The sequence below is a fragment of the Hibiscus syriacus genome, unplaced genomic scaffold, assembly GCF_006381635.1.
Source record: "Hibiscus syriacus cultivar Baekdansim isolate YM2019G1 unplaced genomic scaffold, ASM638163v2 tig00111671_pilon, whole genome shotgun sequence".
NCBI lineage: Eukaryota > Viridiplantae > Streptophyta > Magnoliopsida > Malvales > Malvaceae > Hibiscus > Hibiscus syriacus.
This window is the reverse complement of record NW_024063152.1, coordinates 665,483-681,991: the sequence shown is the minus strand read 5'-3', so window position 1 is coordinate 681,991 and position 16,509 is coordinate 665,483. Positions and strand designations below refer to the sequence as shown.

At 35.9% G+C, this 16,509-nt stretch overlaps 3 protein-coding genes across 4 annotated transcripts; 1 reads left to right on the top strand and 2 right to left on the bottom strand.

The window, feature by feature from the left end:
• The first annotated feature begins 1,907 nt into the window (after positions 1 to 1,907).
• LOC120167380 (formin-like protein 11) lies at positions 1,908 to 4,949 on the top strand. Its single transcript, XM_039176412.1, has 5 exons — positions 1,908 to 2,099; positions 2,131 to 3,520; positions 3,597 to 3,787; positions 3,864 to 4,099; positions 4,177 to 4,949. The coding sequence occupies exons 2-5, from the start codon at positions 2,205 to 2,207 to the stop codon at positions 4,906 to 4,908; spliced, it is 2,475 nt and encodes an 824-aa protein (XP_039032343.1). The 5' UTR covers positions 1,908 to 2,099; positions 2,131 to 2,204; the 3' UTR covers positions 4,909 to 4,949.
• Positions 4,950 to 6,751: 1,802 nt separating this feature from the next.
• LOC120167381 (protein SRC2-like) lies at positions 6,752 to 7,663 on the bottom strand. Its single transcript, XM_039176413.1, has one exon. It carries the CDS (start codon positions 7,617 to 7,619, stop codon positions 6,762 to 6,764), a length of 858 nt encoding a protein of 285 aa, XP_039032344.1. The 5' UTR covers positions 7,620 to 7,663; the 3' UTR covers positions 6,752 to 6,761.
• Positions 7,664 to 8,916: 1,253 nt separating this feature from the next.
• Positions 8,917 to 15,972, bottom strand: LOC120167408 (acyl-CoA-binding domain-containing protein 4-like). 2 transcript variants are annotated; one of them, XM_039176433.1, is made up of 18 exons: positions 15,689 to 15,972; positions 14,845 to 14,915; positions 14,242 to 14,305; positions 14,068 to 14,136; positions 13,591 to 13,785; positions 13,426 to 13,503; positions 13,088 to 13,198; positions 12,834 to 12,900; positions 12,667 to 12,728; positions 12,093 to 12,232; positions 11,313 to 11,439; positions 11,119 to 11,233; positions 10,811 to 10,899; positions 10,461 to 10,544; positions 10,178 to 10,384; positions 9,700 to 9,864; positions 9,516 to 9,575; positions 8,917 to 9,356 (listed from the first exon to the last, which is right to left on the bottom strand). In XM_039176433.1, the coding sequence occupies exons 1-18, from the start codon at positions 15,851 to 15,853 to the stop codon at positions 9,177 to 9,179; spliced, it is 2,049 nt and encodes a 682-aa protein (XP_039032364.1). In that variant the 5' UTR covers positions 15,854 to 15,972; the 3' UTR covers positions 8,917 to 9,176. The 2 variants fall into 2 exon arrangements, with proteins under 2 accessions (XP_039032364.1, XP_039032365.1); XM_039176434.1 differs by having other exon boundaries at positions 9,700 to 9,855.
• Between the last annotated feature and the right edge of the window lie 537 nt (positions 15,973 to 16,509).

Here is a 16,509-nt window from a genome sequence, read left to right as displayed (position 1 = left end):
TGATCCCATAATCTAAAAAAATTATCATATCTCAGTCAACAAGTTAACATCCAACTCAGACTGTCATCAATTTTTTAACAGTTGAGGACTCAAAAAATCAACATCCTATAGTTGAAGGTCATTTTATAACTTTTAATAGTCGAGAGACTCAACGAAGTATACCTTATAGTCGAGGGACTATTTTTGTACTTTACCCTAAAAAAATAATATAGTTAATTTTTTTTGCTTAGGTAAAATATGTACATCCCACAATCCTCCATTGCAGTACTGCCAAAAGAAAAAGAATTGGAAGGTATTAAAGTTTGGTCCTGTTTGGAACTTATTGTTGTTGACAATGGGCTCCACTCTGTTTCAGTTATGTCATGTGCTGTGAGATTTATGACAGCACAATGCCAACCAGTAGATCTTTATATATATATAATTTGATTTGATTTTAGTGAAATTGCATGTAATAAAACCAGACGACTTGCTAAAGTGTACTGTTGGTCTCAGTACAGATTATGACAGTTTTTTAGCCTAATATGGTAAAAACAGATTGTGAAAATGAATCCTCACTTGCATATCTTCTGTTAGAGAAAAGCTACTTGGCACTTGCGGATCTTAACGGAATAGTTTCGAGTTCAAGTCATTCTAATTGTTTGTATTTAATGATTAAATCATGTTGGATCGAGTTTAAATTTGAATTAATCGATTCGAGTTTTTAATTCCGGGTCAAAATTAACAAATCTGATTCGAATATATATCCATACCAGATAAGATTTAGCATCAATGCCAGTAGCGGATCCACTAAGGCCTCCAGATGGGTCATTATCCACCATGAAATCTAAATTTTTTCAGGTAATTATCTATTTTATTGATTACGCCGAAAATTATATTTATGCTCATCTCATATAAATTTTTTAGGCAAAATTTCAAAATTAACCTTCAACGTTCACCAAAATGATCATTTTAACCTTTATTCTTTTTTTAGTATTTTGGCCCTCAATGATTCATTTTGAGATAAAAAAACCCTTATGAGGATGAAAACTGCTAGTAATAAATGATTAGCAATCCAAAATAAGGGCCTAAAATGAAACATTATAGGCCAAACTGTTCCAAGAAAAAGAATAAGAGTCAAACTTACTATTTAATAGAATGTTATGTGTATTTTTTATCTTAAAATAAGACGTTAGGGTCGAAATGCTTAAAAAATAAGGGGCAAAATAATTATTTTTAAAATATTGAGAGCTAATTTTATTATTATGTAAAAAATTTATGTTTTTAAAATATATATATATGCCCTAAAAAATATTTACGAATTCATCACTTATAAGCCAATTTGCTTTCAAAGAAGGAAAGGAGAAAGGGGAACACCATAACCAACACTTCAACTTAAAACCCTAATTGGGTTTAAAGTGACAACACCAGCTTATTCCAAAGAATAATTACTCAGAAATCAACATCAAACTCTACCAAACCATTGACACTAAGTCAATAAACCCTAAAAAAAACAAAGGCAAAAGTGGAGCCATGAGGAAAAAAGATTGAGAAAGAGACAAATACTAAAGGAAAAATTAGCTTCCCATAATGCAGCATTCAAGTCCCTAGCTAGCTTTTGGACTAGTATGGCTTTAAATTTCATAATTCAAAGAATTGAAACATTACCACATGAGAAAGGAATGGACCATGAACCCTCTCTCTCCCTCTCCCCCTCCCCCTCCCCCTCCCCTTTTTTAATGATGGGGTTGGAGAAGAAAACTCGCTTTCAAGTATCATGCAAGTCCAACAGAATAGGACCCTACATGCATTTTTTAAGGTTTTATTTTAGGACCATTTTATAGTGAACTTTAGAATACATATTTCGGGTTTTTTCTCGATCAAGTGGTAAAATTTTTGATATTTGTGTCTAATAAGAGTAATAGAAGGAGATAAAAGTGACATTTGAGGTATAGGGTTTTACTAAAAGGAACAAAATGACCTACATCATTAAAAAGTGTTTTGCATGGCAATGGAGGATTTAAGAAGTTGAGAGAGATAAAGGTGGTTCAGTACAACAGCAACAGCCAGGATCAGGGGTTCCTTGGAGTAGCATTAAAGACTTCATCCAGGACCAAAATAAATGCTCTCTTTTTTTCTTCTTTCATTGAGAGGAAAAAAAAGTAGATTTATAAGCAGAAAAGCTAGATTGGTGCTTTGATGATTTGTAGTTGAAAAGAAGGAAAAAAATGATGGGTTTTGGTTTTCGGATTGTTCACATGATTTTCATCATCATTTTCATGTTGCAAAGCTCCAACATGTTGATTGCTGATGCTTTAATGGAGGACAATGTTGAGAAAGTTTCAGGCCAGGATGAGAATGAAGTGAAAGAAGCTTCATTTGTGCTCAAGTTTAGAGCTTTACTTGGACTGAAAAGTGCCGAAACAAGAACTCTAAATGGTGCTGGTGAATGTCCCTCACCATCTCCTTCTCCATCACCTGACATCGAAGCTGAAATTTCTATTCCGGCTCCGGCACCGTCTCCGGCTGAGCCGAAGCATGCTGGTTTCCATACTCGACCGCCTCGGTCAAGCGTGAAGCCACAACCTCTTAGAGTTGGTAAGGAAAGGGCTGATAAAGGACGAGTTAAAAGAATTCTGGTTCCAGTCCTCGTAACTGCGGGGGCTGTTTCTTTAGTTTGTGTTCTTGGAGTCCTTTGTTTTTGTGGCAAAATCAAGAAGTACAATATGAAATCAATGCGAAAAGGGAAAATCAAAGGTGAATCCAAGTGTTTGGGTTCTCAAGATCCTAGCCTTGATCTCTTTAATCTTGATTCCTTGGGAGCGAGCTTGGAGCAGCAACAAGCTTGCTTGAAACAAAGTGGTGAGACTGATAAATCATCACCGAGTCCAAGCGACGACCATGTCGGTGCGCAAGAATCCGGCAATGGTTGTGATTACTCGACGAGGGAGATAAAGTCGGTCCACGAAGACGTCGAATCGGGAAGATTTGGTTCTGATGGTGGGAAATGTTCACCTCACATTGAATGCCATTCATCTGATAATGAATCTTTTCATTCCTTTGTTGATTCCCATTCACCAAATGCTAGGCTTTCCAATGCTTCAGCTGTTAGTCTTAATGATGACACAAAGATATCAGCCTCTCCTCCGCCACCTCCGCCGCCACCTCCTCTGCCTCCCGTCGTGCGCGTTTCTCCTTTATATTCTTCCTCGCCTGCAATGACGACAACGACACCGAAAACTTCGAGTCCTTCTACATTGCTCAATGAAACATCTTCAAGGAGTTCACATTCCTCGTTAGGACTGGTTGACAGCCCGTTTTCACCTCGAATACCTTCTAATACGTTACCGAGTCCATCGAGTATTCCTCCACCACCGTGTCCGCCTCCATTTCTTAAAGGTCCACCTCCCCCACCTGGACAGAACTCGCCAATAGGCAAAGATGGTGCTCCATTGCCAAAATTGAAGCCACTTCATTGGGACAAAGTGAGAGCTGCACCAGACCGGTCTATGGTATGGGACAAGATGAGATCGAGCTCATTCGAGTAAGTTAACTCATATTGTCTTGTTCTGTATACACAATTTATACCTTTCTGATCCACTAACATGATCATCAAACAGATTGGATGAGGAAATGATCGAATCGCTTTTCGGATACAACATACAAAATCCGATGAAGAACGATGAAGCAAAAAGCAAAACCCCTTCTCCGAGTAAGCATGTACTTGAGCCCAAGAGATTGCAGAACATAACCATTCTCTTGAAAGCACTGAATGTGACAGCTGAACAAGCCTGCAATGCATTGATGAAAGGTAAAACTCTGAAAATTCCTTTATTTGTGAACAAATTTCCCATGAATTATTATTAATTCTTGATGAAAACAAGCAGGGAATGGATTGGTTTTACAACAACTAGAAGCATTAGTGAAAATGGTACCCACCAAGGAAGAAGAGGATAAGCTCTATGGCTTCAAAGGAGATATCAACGATTTGGGGTCGGCTGAGAAGTTCGTTAAAGTGCTTCTAAGCGTTCCGTTCGCCTTCTTACGCGCCGAAGCGATGCTTTACTGCGAAACTTTCGACGACGAGGTGCTTCATCTTAAAAGCTCATTTTCAATGCTAGAGGTAAGTCATGCAATAATTGATGCAATACATTTTGGTGAGGAAAAAAACATTAGTGAAAAATGTCCTTGTTGTCCTAGGAAGCCTGCAAGGAACTCAGATCAAGCAGGCTCTTCTTAAAGCTACTCGAGGCGGTACTCAAAACCGGCAACCGAATGAACGTTGGGACGATTCGAGGAGGTGCTAGAGCGTTCAAGCTCGACGCACTCCTCAAGCTTGCTGATGTGAAAGGAACCGACGGCAAGACTACATTGCTCCATTTCGTCGTCCAAGAGATTGTTCGTTCGGAAGGAGTACGAGCGTCCGATAGCATTATGGGGAAGATCAACCAGCGAAACAATAGCAGAACACCCGAAGAGAAGGAAGAAGACTACAGAAGGATGGGACTAGACCTTGTTTCGGGCTTAACTACCGAACTTTACCATGTCAAGAAGACGGCGACGGTCGACCTCGATGTTCTTGCCAGTTCCGTCTCGAACCTATCCGATGGCAAGGCTAAACTACAACATCTAGTTCGAGTGGAGCTATCGACGGACGAGAAAAGTGGGAATTTCATTCGTTCGATGAATTCCTTCCTGGACTATGCAGAGAAGAATCTAAAGGAGCTGGAAGAAGACGAACATAGAGTCCTTCTACACGTGAGAGAAATCACAGAATATTTCCATGGTGATGTGAGCAAGGTAGACGAAGCAAATCCACTTAGGATATTCGTGATCGTAAGAGATTTTCTGGGAATGTTGGATCATGTTTGTAAAGAGCTTAGAAACTTGAAAGTACCAACTAGTCCAAGCCCGTTGGCTCCTTTTCGATAGGGGATGATGTGCTTATTTGGTGTGTTAATAAAAAAATTGTCATCGGCTTCATTGTAATTGTCCCTCCTCGACTATGTTAGTCGGAGTCATTATTGCTAAAGCCTATTCTACTGACAGAAATGATCGACAATCCTCTGAACACAATTGATATCATAAAGAATATTTTAATAAATTTTCCTATAAATCCATTCTGAAAATTAGGGAATCCAACTTTGATTTGATTAAAAGAGGCTATAAGTAAAGTTATGGGTAAATTACACCGTTCCTCATTGTTCTTTTTTCTCTCTCCTATTTTGGTCACTGTATTTTCAATTTTTCTAATTTGCTCACTAAACTTTATACATTGAAAAAATTTGGTCACTCTGTCGTTATCTCTCTAACGTTGTTAACGCCGACCATCGTTTACCACCACAGATGGTGGTTGTTCGGTCTCAAATTTCATGGGTCGTTTCACCTCGACACCGTGAGTCCGAAACCGACTCGGAACTTGATCTGAAGCCCATGATTTTGAGATTGAAAGTGAGGAAGCCGAAACGTTTCAATCCATATTCACGGGGTTTGAGATATTTTTCGGTAAAATAACCACTAGATTCAGACTCAGGGGTTGACGTGAAACGACACGTGAAATTTGAGGCCAAACGACCACCATCTGTGGTGGTCGACGGTGGTCGGCGTTAACAACGTTAGAGAGATACGGGCAGAGTGACCAAAATTTTTCAAATGTATAAAGTTCAATGACCAAATTAGAAAAATTGATAGTAGAGTGAGTTCAATAAGAGAGAAAGTTCAGTGATGATCTGTGTAATTTACCCTAAAGTTATTCTACATCAACTAAAACATGTTGGCCTTCCAACATGAACCACTTGTTAATTTAAAACATCTTCTTTCATAAACTAAGATCCTGGAATGGGGTGGATAATGATTGGGAGGAAAGGTGGTGTCCATAGTAACGATAATGATTGGGAGGAAAGGTGGTTTATTTATTTAAATTTAATGGATTTAAATTAGTATAAATTTTTTTAGTTTTACATAATATAATTGGATCAAATCCCGTTATACATTTATATTTAATTACATTCCTTTGCACACAAAATATCCCCAATTTCATAAAACTAAATTAAATTAAACTCTGATAAAAAATAAAATTAAACACTGATAAAAAAATTAAATTAAACCTCACGAATTAAGTGACATCGGTTATAAAATAAATGTCAGGACTTAGGGATGTGAGCGTTTAATATCAAATGATTGAGAGTTGTCTTTGAATAGATACTACCTTGTACGTATCTCATATTAATAAAAAAAATTAAATTAAATCGATGTAGTAAAAAATATCATTAAATTAACTTGTCCCCTATAAATTGAAGAGAATTTACATGTTATTTCTCATATAGGGCATAACATTTAACTAAAGCAAAAGAGAAAATAAAAAAAAGAAAAGAATGAAGAGTATATTTTTATGCTAAAGAATTAATTTTTAAAATTTTAAGATGAAAAGAATTTATAAAATTTTAGGATAAGATAAACTTATAAAATTTTAGAAGATAAAAACATATTATTAATAGAAAATATTTAAAGTAAATACTAATTTAAAATTTTTTAGGAATTCAATTGCTCCCACATGTAATCTTCGATTCATTCCTGTATATAGGTCGTCCTCTTTTAAAATATAAATATAAATATAAATATGATGAAGAATTTGATTATGATGATTATATATATTAAACATTTTTTAGATTTATAATAATCAAATTATTATAAACTCATAATATCACCATTTACAATCTCATTAATCTAAACGAGAAAAAAGAAAAAGAAAATTTAAGAAATAATTAATTAAAACATAAAAAAAATTAAAAATCATAATCAAGTCCATCTTCAACACCAGCTTCATAAGCATCATCAACCATATCACCGATCAACATTCCACCCAACAATCCACCAGCTAACCCCAATCCCAACCCTGCCCCCATCCTCCCTCTCTTCGGCTTCTGTGGTTGCTGCACCGGCGGCGGGTACCCATATCCACCGATCGCCGCCGGATAACCTTGGTACCCATGCCCCGGAGCCGGTCCCTGTTGGTACCCATACGGCGGATATCCACCGGGTGGAGCATAAGCATATCCATTCATCCCCTGTGAAGGCGGCGGATGGTACCCCGAGCTCGGTCCCGGATAACCAGACGGGGGCGGCGTATACGCCATAAATCTATTATTAGTATTATTATTATTATCATCTCCGTACATGGGTATCGACCCCGTAATCGGAGGCGGCGGAACAACGGGCATTGTAAACGTTTCCCCGAATTTATAAGAGAAATTCAAAACCCCCTTGGTCTTCCCATTCGGCAACCTGACGCTGTAACTCACGTTCTGGTAATCGACCTTCCCGTTGCCGTCGTTGTGATCGAGCAGTTCCCTGATCGGAACCTGGACGGTCCCGATCTCCTTGTCGCGGAGCATGCGGTCGGATTTGAGACGGATGACGAGGTTGTGGTGGTTACGACGGGCGATGGCTTCGTCGATGGTCATCTTCATGGCGTAATCCCAGTTGGGATTAGCGCCGCAGTCCTTGTCGACGGGGGATTTCTGGGCCGTGAGACGCTCGCCGTTGATTGAAACTACGGCGTAGACGTTCATCTTGGTGAAAAGATTGACGTTCTTGAGGTCTTTGGCACTGTGAAGATTGATTTCTAGAGGTGTAAGCTCCATTGGGAAGTTTTGGAATTGGAATGAAAGAGAAGATGGAGAATGGTAATGGGTATATACAGAGAAAGGAAACGGACAGGGAGATAAATAAGGGAGAGGGATCTGTTAAGGTGTTTGAAAACCGACTCTAAGGGGGGATTTTTAGCGGCAATAGTTTCTCCGCTGGAAACATCTTTCAAATAACTTCTTTTTTAATTATCAAAAGTAAATTTTGTTGTTTAATTCTTGGCTAGTCCTTTTATAATTCTAAAATTTATGATTTCATCTATATTCTAAAATTTATGGTTTAATTTTTTATTACAAAGATTTCCAATATGGGGTAATAAGTCATTCACAACAATGATATTTTGGGAGTTTATTACTGGGAATGTCATTCTCCCCAATCCCTTAGGTATTTGTCATTTCTCATGGCTTTGGACTAAAATGCCCTTAAAACAATTTTTTCAAAAATATATTTCTTCTTTCATTGAATAAAAAATATTTTCTATGAGGGTTAAATTGCAAATTTATCCTTAAGCTGTTTTAGATTTACAAAAAAGGCCGCAATTAGAATTTTATATGAAATTCAAAAGTTAAAATAAAATTAAACTCTTTCATTAAACCTATTTATCTTTTAAATTTTGTAAAAAATTATATAAATTTTATGAATTTAAATTTTATAAAGAAAATATAATTTATATGATCTTTCATAGAAATATTTTCATTTGAATATTTAGAATTCAACTAGTTAAAAAAACAAATATATAATAAAGACAATTTGGTAAAATACACATTTCAGTAATCTTTTATTCATTTAACCAAATACTATAATCTTACATTCTTGCTAAACAAATCAAACACAACAATACAACATTCCCAGTAATATATTAGGTAATGTTACATTCCGATAATCATATTCCTGGAGGTAATGTTATATTTCATGAACCAAACTCACCCTTAAGGATTAAGGTATGGGATATTAAAAAAAATTTGCCCCCTCAATTCCTAGAGTTTATTCCTGATTAATTCGGATTGATCTATTCACACACCTAACTTTGATAAGTGAGTCTCTTAACGAAATTTTTTTACATACACAAAAAACTCAAACTTGAGATCCAATAAACGATATCAGACGATTTACCACTTAAACCTAATCCCTGTATATTAAACTTTAATGTACATATAAACACAACCAACTCAAAGTCCACAACCCAAAAACGATCAAAACCATGTATTAAAATTATCCAATATTTAATTCATTATCAATTCAATCTCAAATATGAATTCATCAAACATCAAAGTGTTAATCAATGTCACAAAGTTTGCCGTAAAATCAATTTTCACTCGAATAACCAATTTTGAATACAAATTCTGATACAACATTGGCTAAAGGAAAACTATAGAAAACTGGAACTAGAATCTATGTAGACATGCAAAACCACCCTCAAGGGGTCATTTGGGTTTGGGCTATAACTAGATATCTTATTCCCATCATAGAAAGAAATTTGATTAAGTAATATATTTTAACTGAAAATTGACCAAATCTGAATAAATCTAGAAATTACTGTTCACTTGGGCTTTTCAGGCATCGAGGCCGTTTTGTGGAGGGCCGCCTGCTAGCCAACCCCATACACCTGATCCCTGCCTCTGCTTTGCTGTCAAGGCTTGTTCCGATGCGGCTTTCTGTCGTTGCAGGAGTTCGAGTTCCTTTTTTAGTGTTTCCAAAGTCTGAAGCTTTTGTCGCAGTTCCGCAACATCGACCTGTTTTTCGAAAGTATAATAAGGGTATTTCAAATTCATCAGGTATGTGCCACAGTGTATTTGTGAACCTGAACTGCTTTTGAAGTTCTCGTTTTAAAACATCAGATAAAAGTATATTGTAAGCAATGGCATTGTTCTCTGGATTTAAATGTTATATACCTCTAATTTGAAACATCTTGATTGCTCGGCAGCAAGTTGACCGCGTACAGATTGGAGCTCCTAAAATGTAAATGGAATTTAGTGAGAAAAAAATTGACTAAGCCAATAGACGCCGCTGTCTTCAAACTTTCAAATGAAACAATGAAAGAACTACATGACCAGCCATCATACATAAAAAAACTACCTTGTACAGGTCCGTGTTTCGAGTCTCAGTCTCAGTTAGTTCTTCCTTCAGCTGGAGAGCCTGTAATTTTTCCTTGTTGAGTGATGATTCTAGTTCTTCCTTCTCCGCCTTGAGTGTTGCTATAATGCATTCAATAGTCTCCTCACCTTTGGATTTCTGCATATACTGTAAACTTTAGTGGAAAATATAAATTGACAATCTGAACACCTTAAAACTTCAATACTTCTTAATTCTTAAATTATTAATGGTCAAAAAGTTACTGTGTGCAGAAGAAAAGAGTAAGTAAATTTGTAAATAAACTAGCTATTTGCTGTAAGTTTCGAAATGTCGGGATATGATAAAAGTTATATTGAAAACAAAAGTACATTTCTAATGTTGCATAACAAAATTATGAACTATACTAGATTCACCATATCGGATATATGCAAAAGCATTATATATACATGCGGTATTGAATGTTGATCAAAATATTACATACCATGGGCTCTGAGTCAGTGTTATCCATAATAATTTCTCGTATTTTTCCTATTTCTCGTATTTTTTCTTCTTGACCAACTTCAAGCTCAGATTCCAAATCTCTGGTAGGATTTGTGGCAATATGCACGGCGGAAACACTGTCGGGAACATGGGCCTCCATTATCTTTGATTGCAAAGTTGACTTATGACTGGGATTGAGAACATTAACCTGACAGCAAAAAGAAAAATGAACAAAGAGAAATAAAATGACCAATTTGTACATAAAGTGGCTAAACTGTCTCTACCTCATTGTTGTAACGCCCATTATATCCTCCAAAAGATATAAGTATATCTTCCCCGTCAATGGAGCCCACAACCAGACTTAATCCCTACAACAAGACATAATTAGATAGCAACTTTGCAACTCCAATCATTGAAACTGGATGTTGTGTCCTATTTATAAAGACTAATATCATATACTATTAAGATGAGCATTACATACAAGTAAATAAATTGAAAAAAAAACTATTGTACTTGATAAAATGTTGCATTCCTATTGTGAAGGAGGAATGTACGTATGATGAAAAAATCCGGAAGAGAATTGCCACATGCATGGTATTTTACAGGCTACGAGCATCTGTAAAATGTAAAATACCTCGCTAGCAAGAGGAACACGTCCTTCAACTGATGTAACAACTGACCAAACAAGGGTTGACATGTTAAGGACAACAGTTTCTGATGCACCTACAAGATGAGAATACGACAAACAATTAAGATTAAGGAGCAGTAATTATAAAAGCTTTTCCATGCAAATTAACAGATCCAAGTCCAACTAAGCTTTCTCTTATTTTTCACATGTGACGGAGGCATTTAACATTTCATTAACACTAAAAAGCGTGGCCTGGAAAAGTCATCCAAGGAACAATAATAATCTTCTATTTGATTTTGAAGTGAGACATTTACCACTTTGATTGTCTCCACCGCCAACAATAAACCAGTTCTCCCCAACAGTCACACCTGCATGACCGGCCCTAGGAGTTGGTATCTCCCCTTGTTGGGTGGGCCTTGACCATTCCATCTACAAATCCAAATACATAAAAGACAAATATATTAATTCCTCAATCACATGCAAGAAAAGTGAAGAGTAGTTATCTTACCGCTTGCAAATCTAGGACATGCAAATCATTGAAGCAGGTTGCATGTGAACCCCCACCAAAAATAAGAAGATAACGCTCTGCATGTACGGCAGCAGCATGATCAGATCGGGGAGATGGAGGTACCCCCCTGCGTGACAATTAAGATAAACAAATATTAAGATTTACCGCGTAATATAAATTTCAAATGACATTTCCAATATATAAAATAATTGGGTAAAGGAGATTACTCAAAATAAAAGTTCAGTGTAAGTATTCGATCATGCTGGACTTCACTTCATAAATGTAGACGGTACACTTGTAAACAGGTTAGATTTATGCTAATCTTGTACAAACTAAGCTCAAATCTAATACTAGAACAGTTAGAATTCAAGCATGTGTGATAATATTGGACCACAACTTCAAATCAGTTTCATAGAACTTTTCTTTTGGAAATTTAACAATTAAGTTATTAACTGACACGAAGTAGACCAGATTATGAATGATCACAAGCTAATCTTATGAACCAAATTAAGATTCAGTCATCAGTTTCTTAGCTGGTATAATAAGTGAACCTTAATCAGGTCAAGATTAAAAATAGATCCTGCCATTTTTGCTGTGCAACAAGACCCTAGTTCAAAACCAACTTTTGGAAATTGGAAGGCAGCAAATGTGAATTCAATTCAATTTTAATGTTAAAGGCCATGGAAGGACCAGTTGCCCATTTTTACTAAAGAATTCAGACATCCAAAAACAGGAGTTGAGGGATATTGCAAGAATAAAATTGCCAAAAAAATATCTTACACGGCATCAAATTCATCCCAGGTCATGGTTTCTAGGTCAAGTATATGCAGATCATTCAAGAGCATTCGATTTGCATCCTGTCCACCAAATATCACTAAGGTGGATCCAACAAGGGTCACAGATTGACCTCCGCGAGAGACCTGCAAGGCGAATTGGACACATATTGGGAAAGAAAAACACACAAAAATCAAAGAAACTACCCTGAGGAAAATAGTCTACCAAAAGCTTATATAAGCACACACGCAATCAATAATTTTGCTTCACAAGTTCTATCTCCAGACTTATTTCAATCATACCAACATGCTGATAAAGTTCCAGCAAAGATTTTTCCAGCAATCAACACTAGTATGCATTTGGATTTCAGCTTTTTACATACCATATTCAAATGTGCAAGGGGTGGTAATGCAAGCAGCCAAAATTTGCCGCTATCAGAAATATTTAAAAAAAAAACAAATGCTAATCTCATTCTTTATGAAGAGCACAGCAGACCATAAACCCACTAAAATTTAAAATCTAGGGTTGTAATTTTCCAGTTGATACTGGGAAAGAGAGCTAGTTAAGAGAGATTGGATACCGGTGCTTTTCCGTAAGTCTTCCATATTGACCATGTACCAGTTTGCGTATCAAATGCCTTCACTGCCATAAGAATACAGAACAATAGAATAAGAAATCAAGAGAAACAAGAAGAGCAGTGGAGTCCTCAAATTTTTTAAAACTGATGCAAGGGGCAGAAACAAGTACCCTGGATAGTTTCAGAAGAATCCTTTGTATGGCCAGCAATTGATAGAAGCTTGTTCTCCCAAGGGATCTATGGGGAAAAATAGATGAGACAGAGAAAGAGAGAGAGATGTTAGATGATATAACTGCAGAAAGATAATCAGAATAAATACAAGAACTTTATGCATACAGATTCTAAAGAAATGTGAATTTATCATTAGAGAACTTCGCTTTTGGGAAAACAAAGGAAACAAAAAGAAAATCAATTCTCTACTAACCAATGAATGACCAGCACATGGGGCTATATTTACTGGAGATGACAATTCCACCGACTTAGATCCAATATTAGCTTCAACCTTTGACCAAGTCCAACTTCTCAAATCTAGAACCTGTATCAATCCTCACATTAGGGTGAAACCTATCAGGTATAATTGAACTGATACATGACTATGCTATCGGATTAGAATTTCCAGTAATGGTCTAGAAAGTGAGAATTAAATTTAGTAATATTTCATTTCAGGTCAAAAACCAAACACTAAAATGAATTGCATTAGGGATGCTGGAACTCATGGCATGAAGCATGTTTATTGCACGTCGAGGTAAATAATTTACTTACATGAAGGTCACTTAGGTAACGACCATTGTGGTTTCCACCATATATATACATCTTGTCCTGAACAACTGCCGTTCCGTGCTAACAAATAAGATTAAAAATTCTTTAGATAAGGAAAAAAGAATGAAGAAGAAAGAGCCGGTTTTTAAAAGATAGAGATGCCAATACCTCATATCGGGCTTTAGGACATTGACCAGTTATTGGAGGTGAAACCCATTGATCATATATGACAACTGAACGAAGGCCTTCTGATACAACATCTTTGTCTTGAGCTTCCATCAGGCTTCCATTTTCAGCAGAAATGGTCTTTGTCTCAGCAATGGAATTCCCATTCTCAATGACAGGTTCAACATTCGAATTATTCTATAAGCACACAAAAAAGTTGAGGAAAAAGTGAGTACATAGAACAACATGCCTAAATGCAAGCATCTCATAATAAGCAACTTTGCTACTCTCATTCAAATTTTAAGTAGATGGGGATAGAACAATTATGACGACACCAGCTTCTTCAGAACTTGAGAACAAGATCAGGAATAGAATTACAAGCCCTTGAAAGGGTAGTCAAAGAACCAAAACACTGAAAGTACAAAACATGGGAAAATGTTAAATCATATAACCAAAATTGTGAAATAACGGCTTGCTCACATTCTTTGGTACATCTCTAACAGGCTCAACAGAGTTAGATGCCCTTGAATACCATCCTGGATCTTCTTCCTGAACAAGAAACCGAAGAACAAGGAGTAAAGTAGAAAATAATCATATCAAGCTAAATGGACTTATATCAATACAAAAATCCAGAAAATGTTATTGGCTTATTACCTCCAATATTTTCACAAAGAGACGCATAGCTTCTGTAGAAGCCATGTTTCCGAGCTCTTGCCAGCTATATAAAATAATGAAAAACTTTACTTTAAGAATCATTATCAAAAAGGAAGAAAATATCATAGACAACATCCATCTCAATTCTGACGTAATACATTACTTTCAGCCATGTAAATCCTTGTGCACATACATAAAGACATGCATATATGACAAAAAAATTAGACTTATTTGGACTAAATAATATAAACTAACAAAGAAATACTTCACCATTCTTTTTCAACAAGAACTGAACAATATGAACCATGCAGAACAGTGCTGCAATGTCAAAAAAGTAAAACCAACTAAAAACATTCAACCCACATATGTAATTGACACCAATATGTGAACTATCCATTTACATATCTATTAATCAACATTTTTATTTTCAACGTTGCTTTCAAGCAAATAGATCAAAACACTACCACCCTAAGCATACCAAAACAAACTAAAATAGCCGGATATAAACATGAAATGCAAACAAAAAAGGAATTGTTCCTGTTAGAATACAAACAATAAGCAGCAGCAGAAAGGTAGTACACAGCAGCACATAAACTTGCAGACCTTTTCCATTTCCCTTGCTCGACAGGACTCCACGAACTCGGTTTTGGAACATTACAAGGACCCACGGTAGCCTGCAAAATCACATAATAATGCAGAAAGTTAGTATCATAATTAAATATGAGGTTTGAATTGAAATGATAAATAAATACATATTTGATTATCTGAGAGACTAGAATTGGATTTGCTTGAAATTTGTTTTTAAAAAAAAAGCAAACCAACATATGAATATTTAGCTGGAATAAGATAAAAATGACACTACTTGAAATTCACAAAAGCAAATCCATGTAGTATGGAGCAGACAACATTGGTACTTCATCGATAAACATGAGGTTCTGAATTCAAATGATAAATAAATATGCATTCTATTATCAGAGATGTCAAAAGTCGAATTGACTTAAATTCGGTGTACAACCAGATCTACCTAAATTACACTTCAAAAGTCCAAAACAAAAACATACAAACTATTTTTTAGAAGAAAAAACAAGCGATCTAACATACAAAATCCCTAGCTGAAATAGAATAAACATTCATTGCTAGAAATTGCAGAAGCAAATCCGTGTCATATGAAGCAGACAACGAACTTATTCAATTGATAAACAAGAGGTTCCCGATTAAAATGATAAATAAATACGTATTCGATGATCCGGGAGACCAAAATTCGAATAGCCTTAAATTCAGTGTACAGTTAGATCTAGCTAAATTGAAACAAAATGTACAAAATATAAGCAATCCAATACGATATCCTAAGCTGAAATAAGATGAACATGACATTACTCGAAATGAAGCAGGCAAGATCCGATGAATAATTGATAGAGAGAGAGGTGGATGAAAAGGGTGAAATCACCTGCTGGTATAAGGCATAGAGGATCAAGGCGACTTCATTGGAGAACTTGGAGGCGATGTCTTTATTGACGGAATTGGGAGATCCGTCGAATCCAGCGAAAGAAGCCGCCGCGTAAAACCGGTCCGGGTAGGCGAGGCCAGTGCTTGTCCTCGCCATGGTCGTCATTTTCTCTTAGCTTTCTTCCTCTTTGTTTGTTTGTTCTTTTGGCAGATTTAGATTTGATCTGAGATTTATATCTCTATTAGATTTGGGTGTGGAGCAATGTTTCTTTTTTCCGGTGAAAATGAGATGCTAAGGAGTGTTTTATTTTTGGCTTAGTACAATAATAATCGTTCAAATTATGTCTCATAAAATATTTTACTGATTAAACAATTTTTCTTTAATAATGTGTTTAATATTTTTTTGTTATTATTTTAGGTGTCATGCGTTAATCGTTATTAAAAATATTCGTTAAATGGAATGTGTCACGTTTTGGTAATTTTAAGAAATTTATTTAAAATAAAAAATAAAAAATAATTTTAAAAAAATAAAAAAATCAAATTTAAAAAAAAACCCCAAAACTTTTAAAATCTTAATTTTAATATATTTGTCACCGCCGGCTATCATCAACGCCGTCAATCGACTGAACACTCAACGACATGTGATTGGCCAATCACCCACGGTGAAAACCCTCTATACTTTCGCAACCGATCGAACATCAAATCCCCCTAAATCTATAAATTCCTAAATATAAGGATTTAAAACCCTAAAATGAAATATTTCATTTACACCATTTTTGGGTTTTCGGTCGGTTGTGAAAGTATGTGAGTTTTCGTTGTGGG

Excerpts from the sequence above, each read along its gene's own strand:
- LOC120167380 (XM_039176412.1), top strand. The coding sequence starts at position 2,205 with ATGATGGGTTTTGGTTTTCGGATTGTTCACATGATTTTCATCATCATT. Across the intron at positions 3,788-3,863 it reads CTGCAATGCATTGATGAAAG|GGAATGGATTGGTTTTACAA; the intron begins GTAAAACTCTGA and ends GAAAACAAGCAG. Across the intron at positions 4,100-4,176 it reads GCTCATTTTCAATGCTAGAG|GAAGCCTGCAAGGAACTCAG; the intron begins GTAAGTCATGCA and ends TTGTTGTCCTAG.
- LOC120167381 (XM_039176413.1), bottom strand. The coding sequence starts at position 7,619 with ATGGAGCTTACACCTCTAGAAATCAATCTTCACAGTGCCAAAGACCTC.
- LOC120167408 (XM_039176433.1), bottom strand. The coding sequence starts at position 15,853 with ATGACGACCATGGCGAGGACAAGCACTGGCCTCGCCTACCCGGACCGG. Across the intron at positions 12,901-13,087 it reads CATGTGCTGGTCATTCATTG|ATCCCTTGGGAGAACAAGCT; the intron begins GTTAGTAGAGAA and ends TTTTCCCCATAG. Across the intron at positions 9,576-9,699 it reads GAAACACGGACCTGTACAAG|GAGCTCCAATCTGTACGCGG; the intron begins GTAGTTTTTTTA and ends TTTACATTTTAG.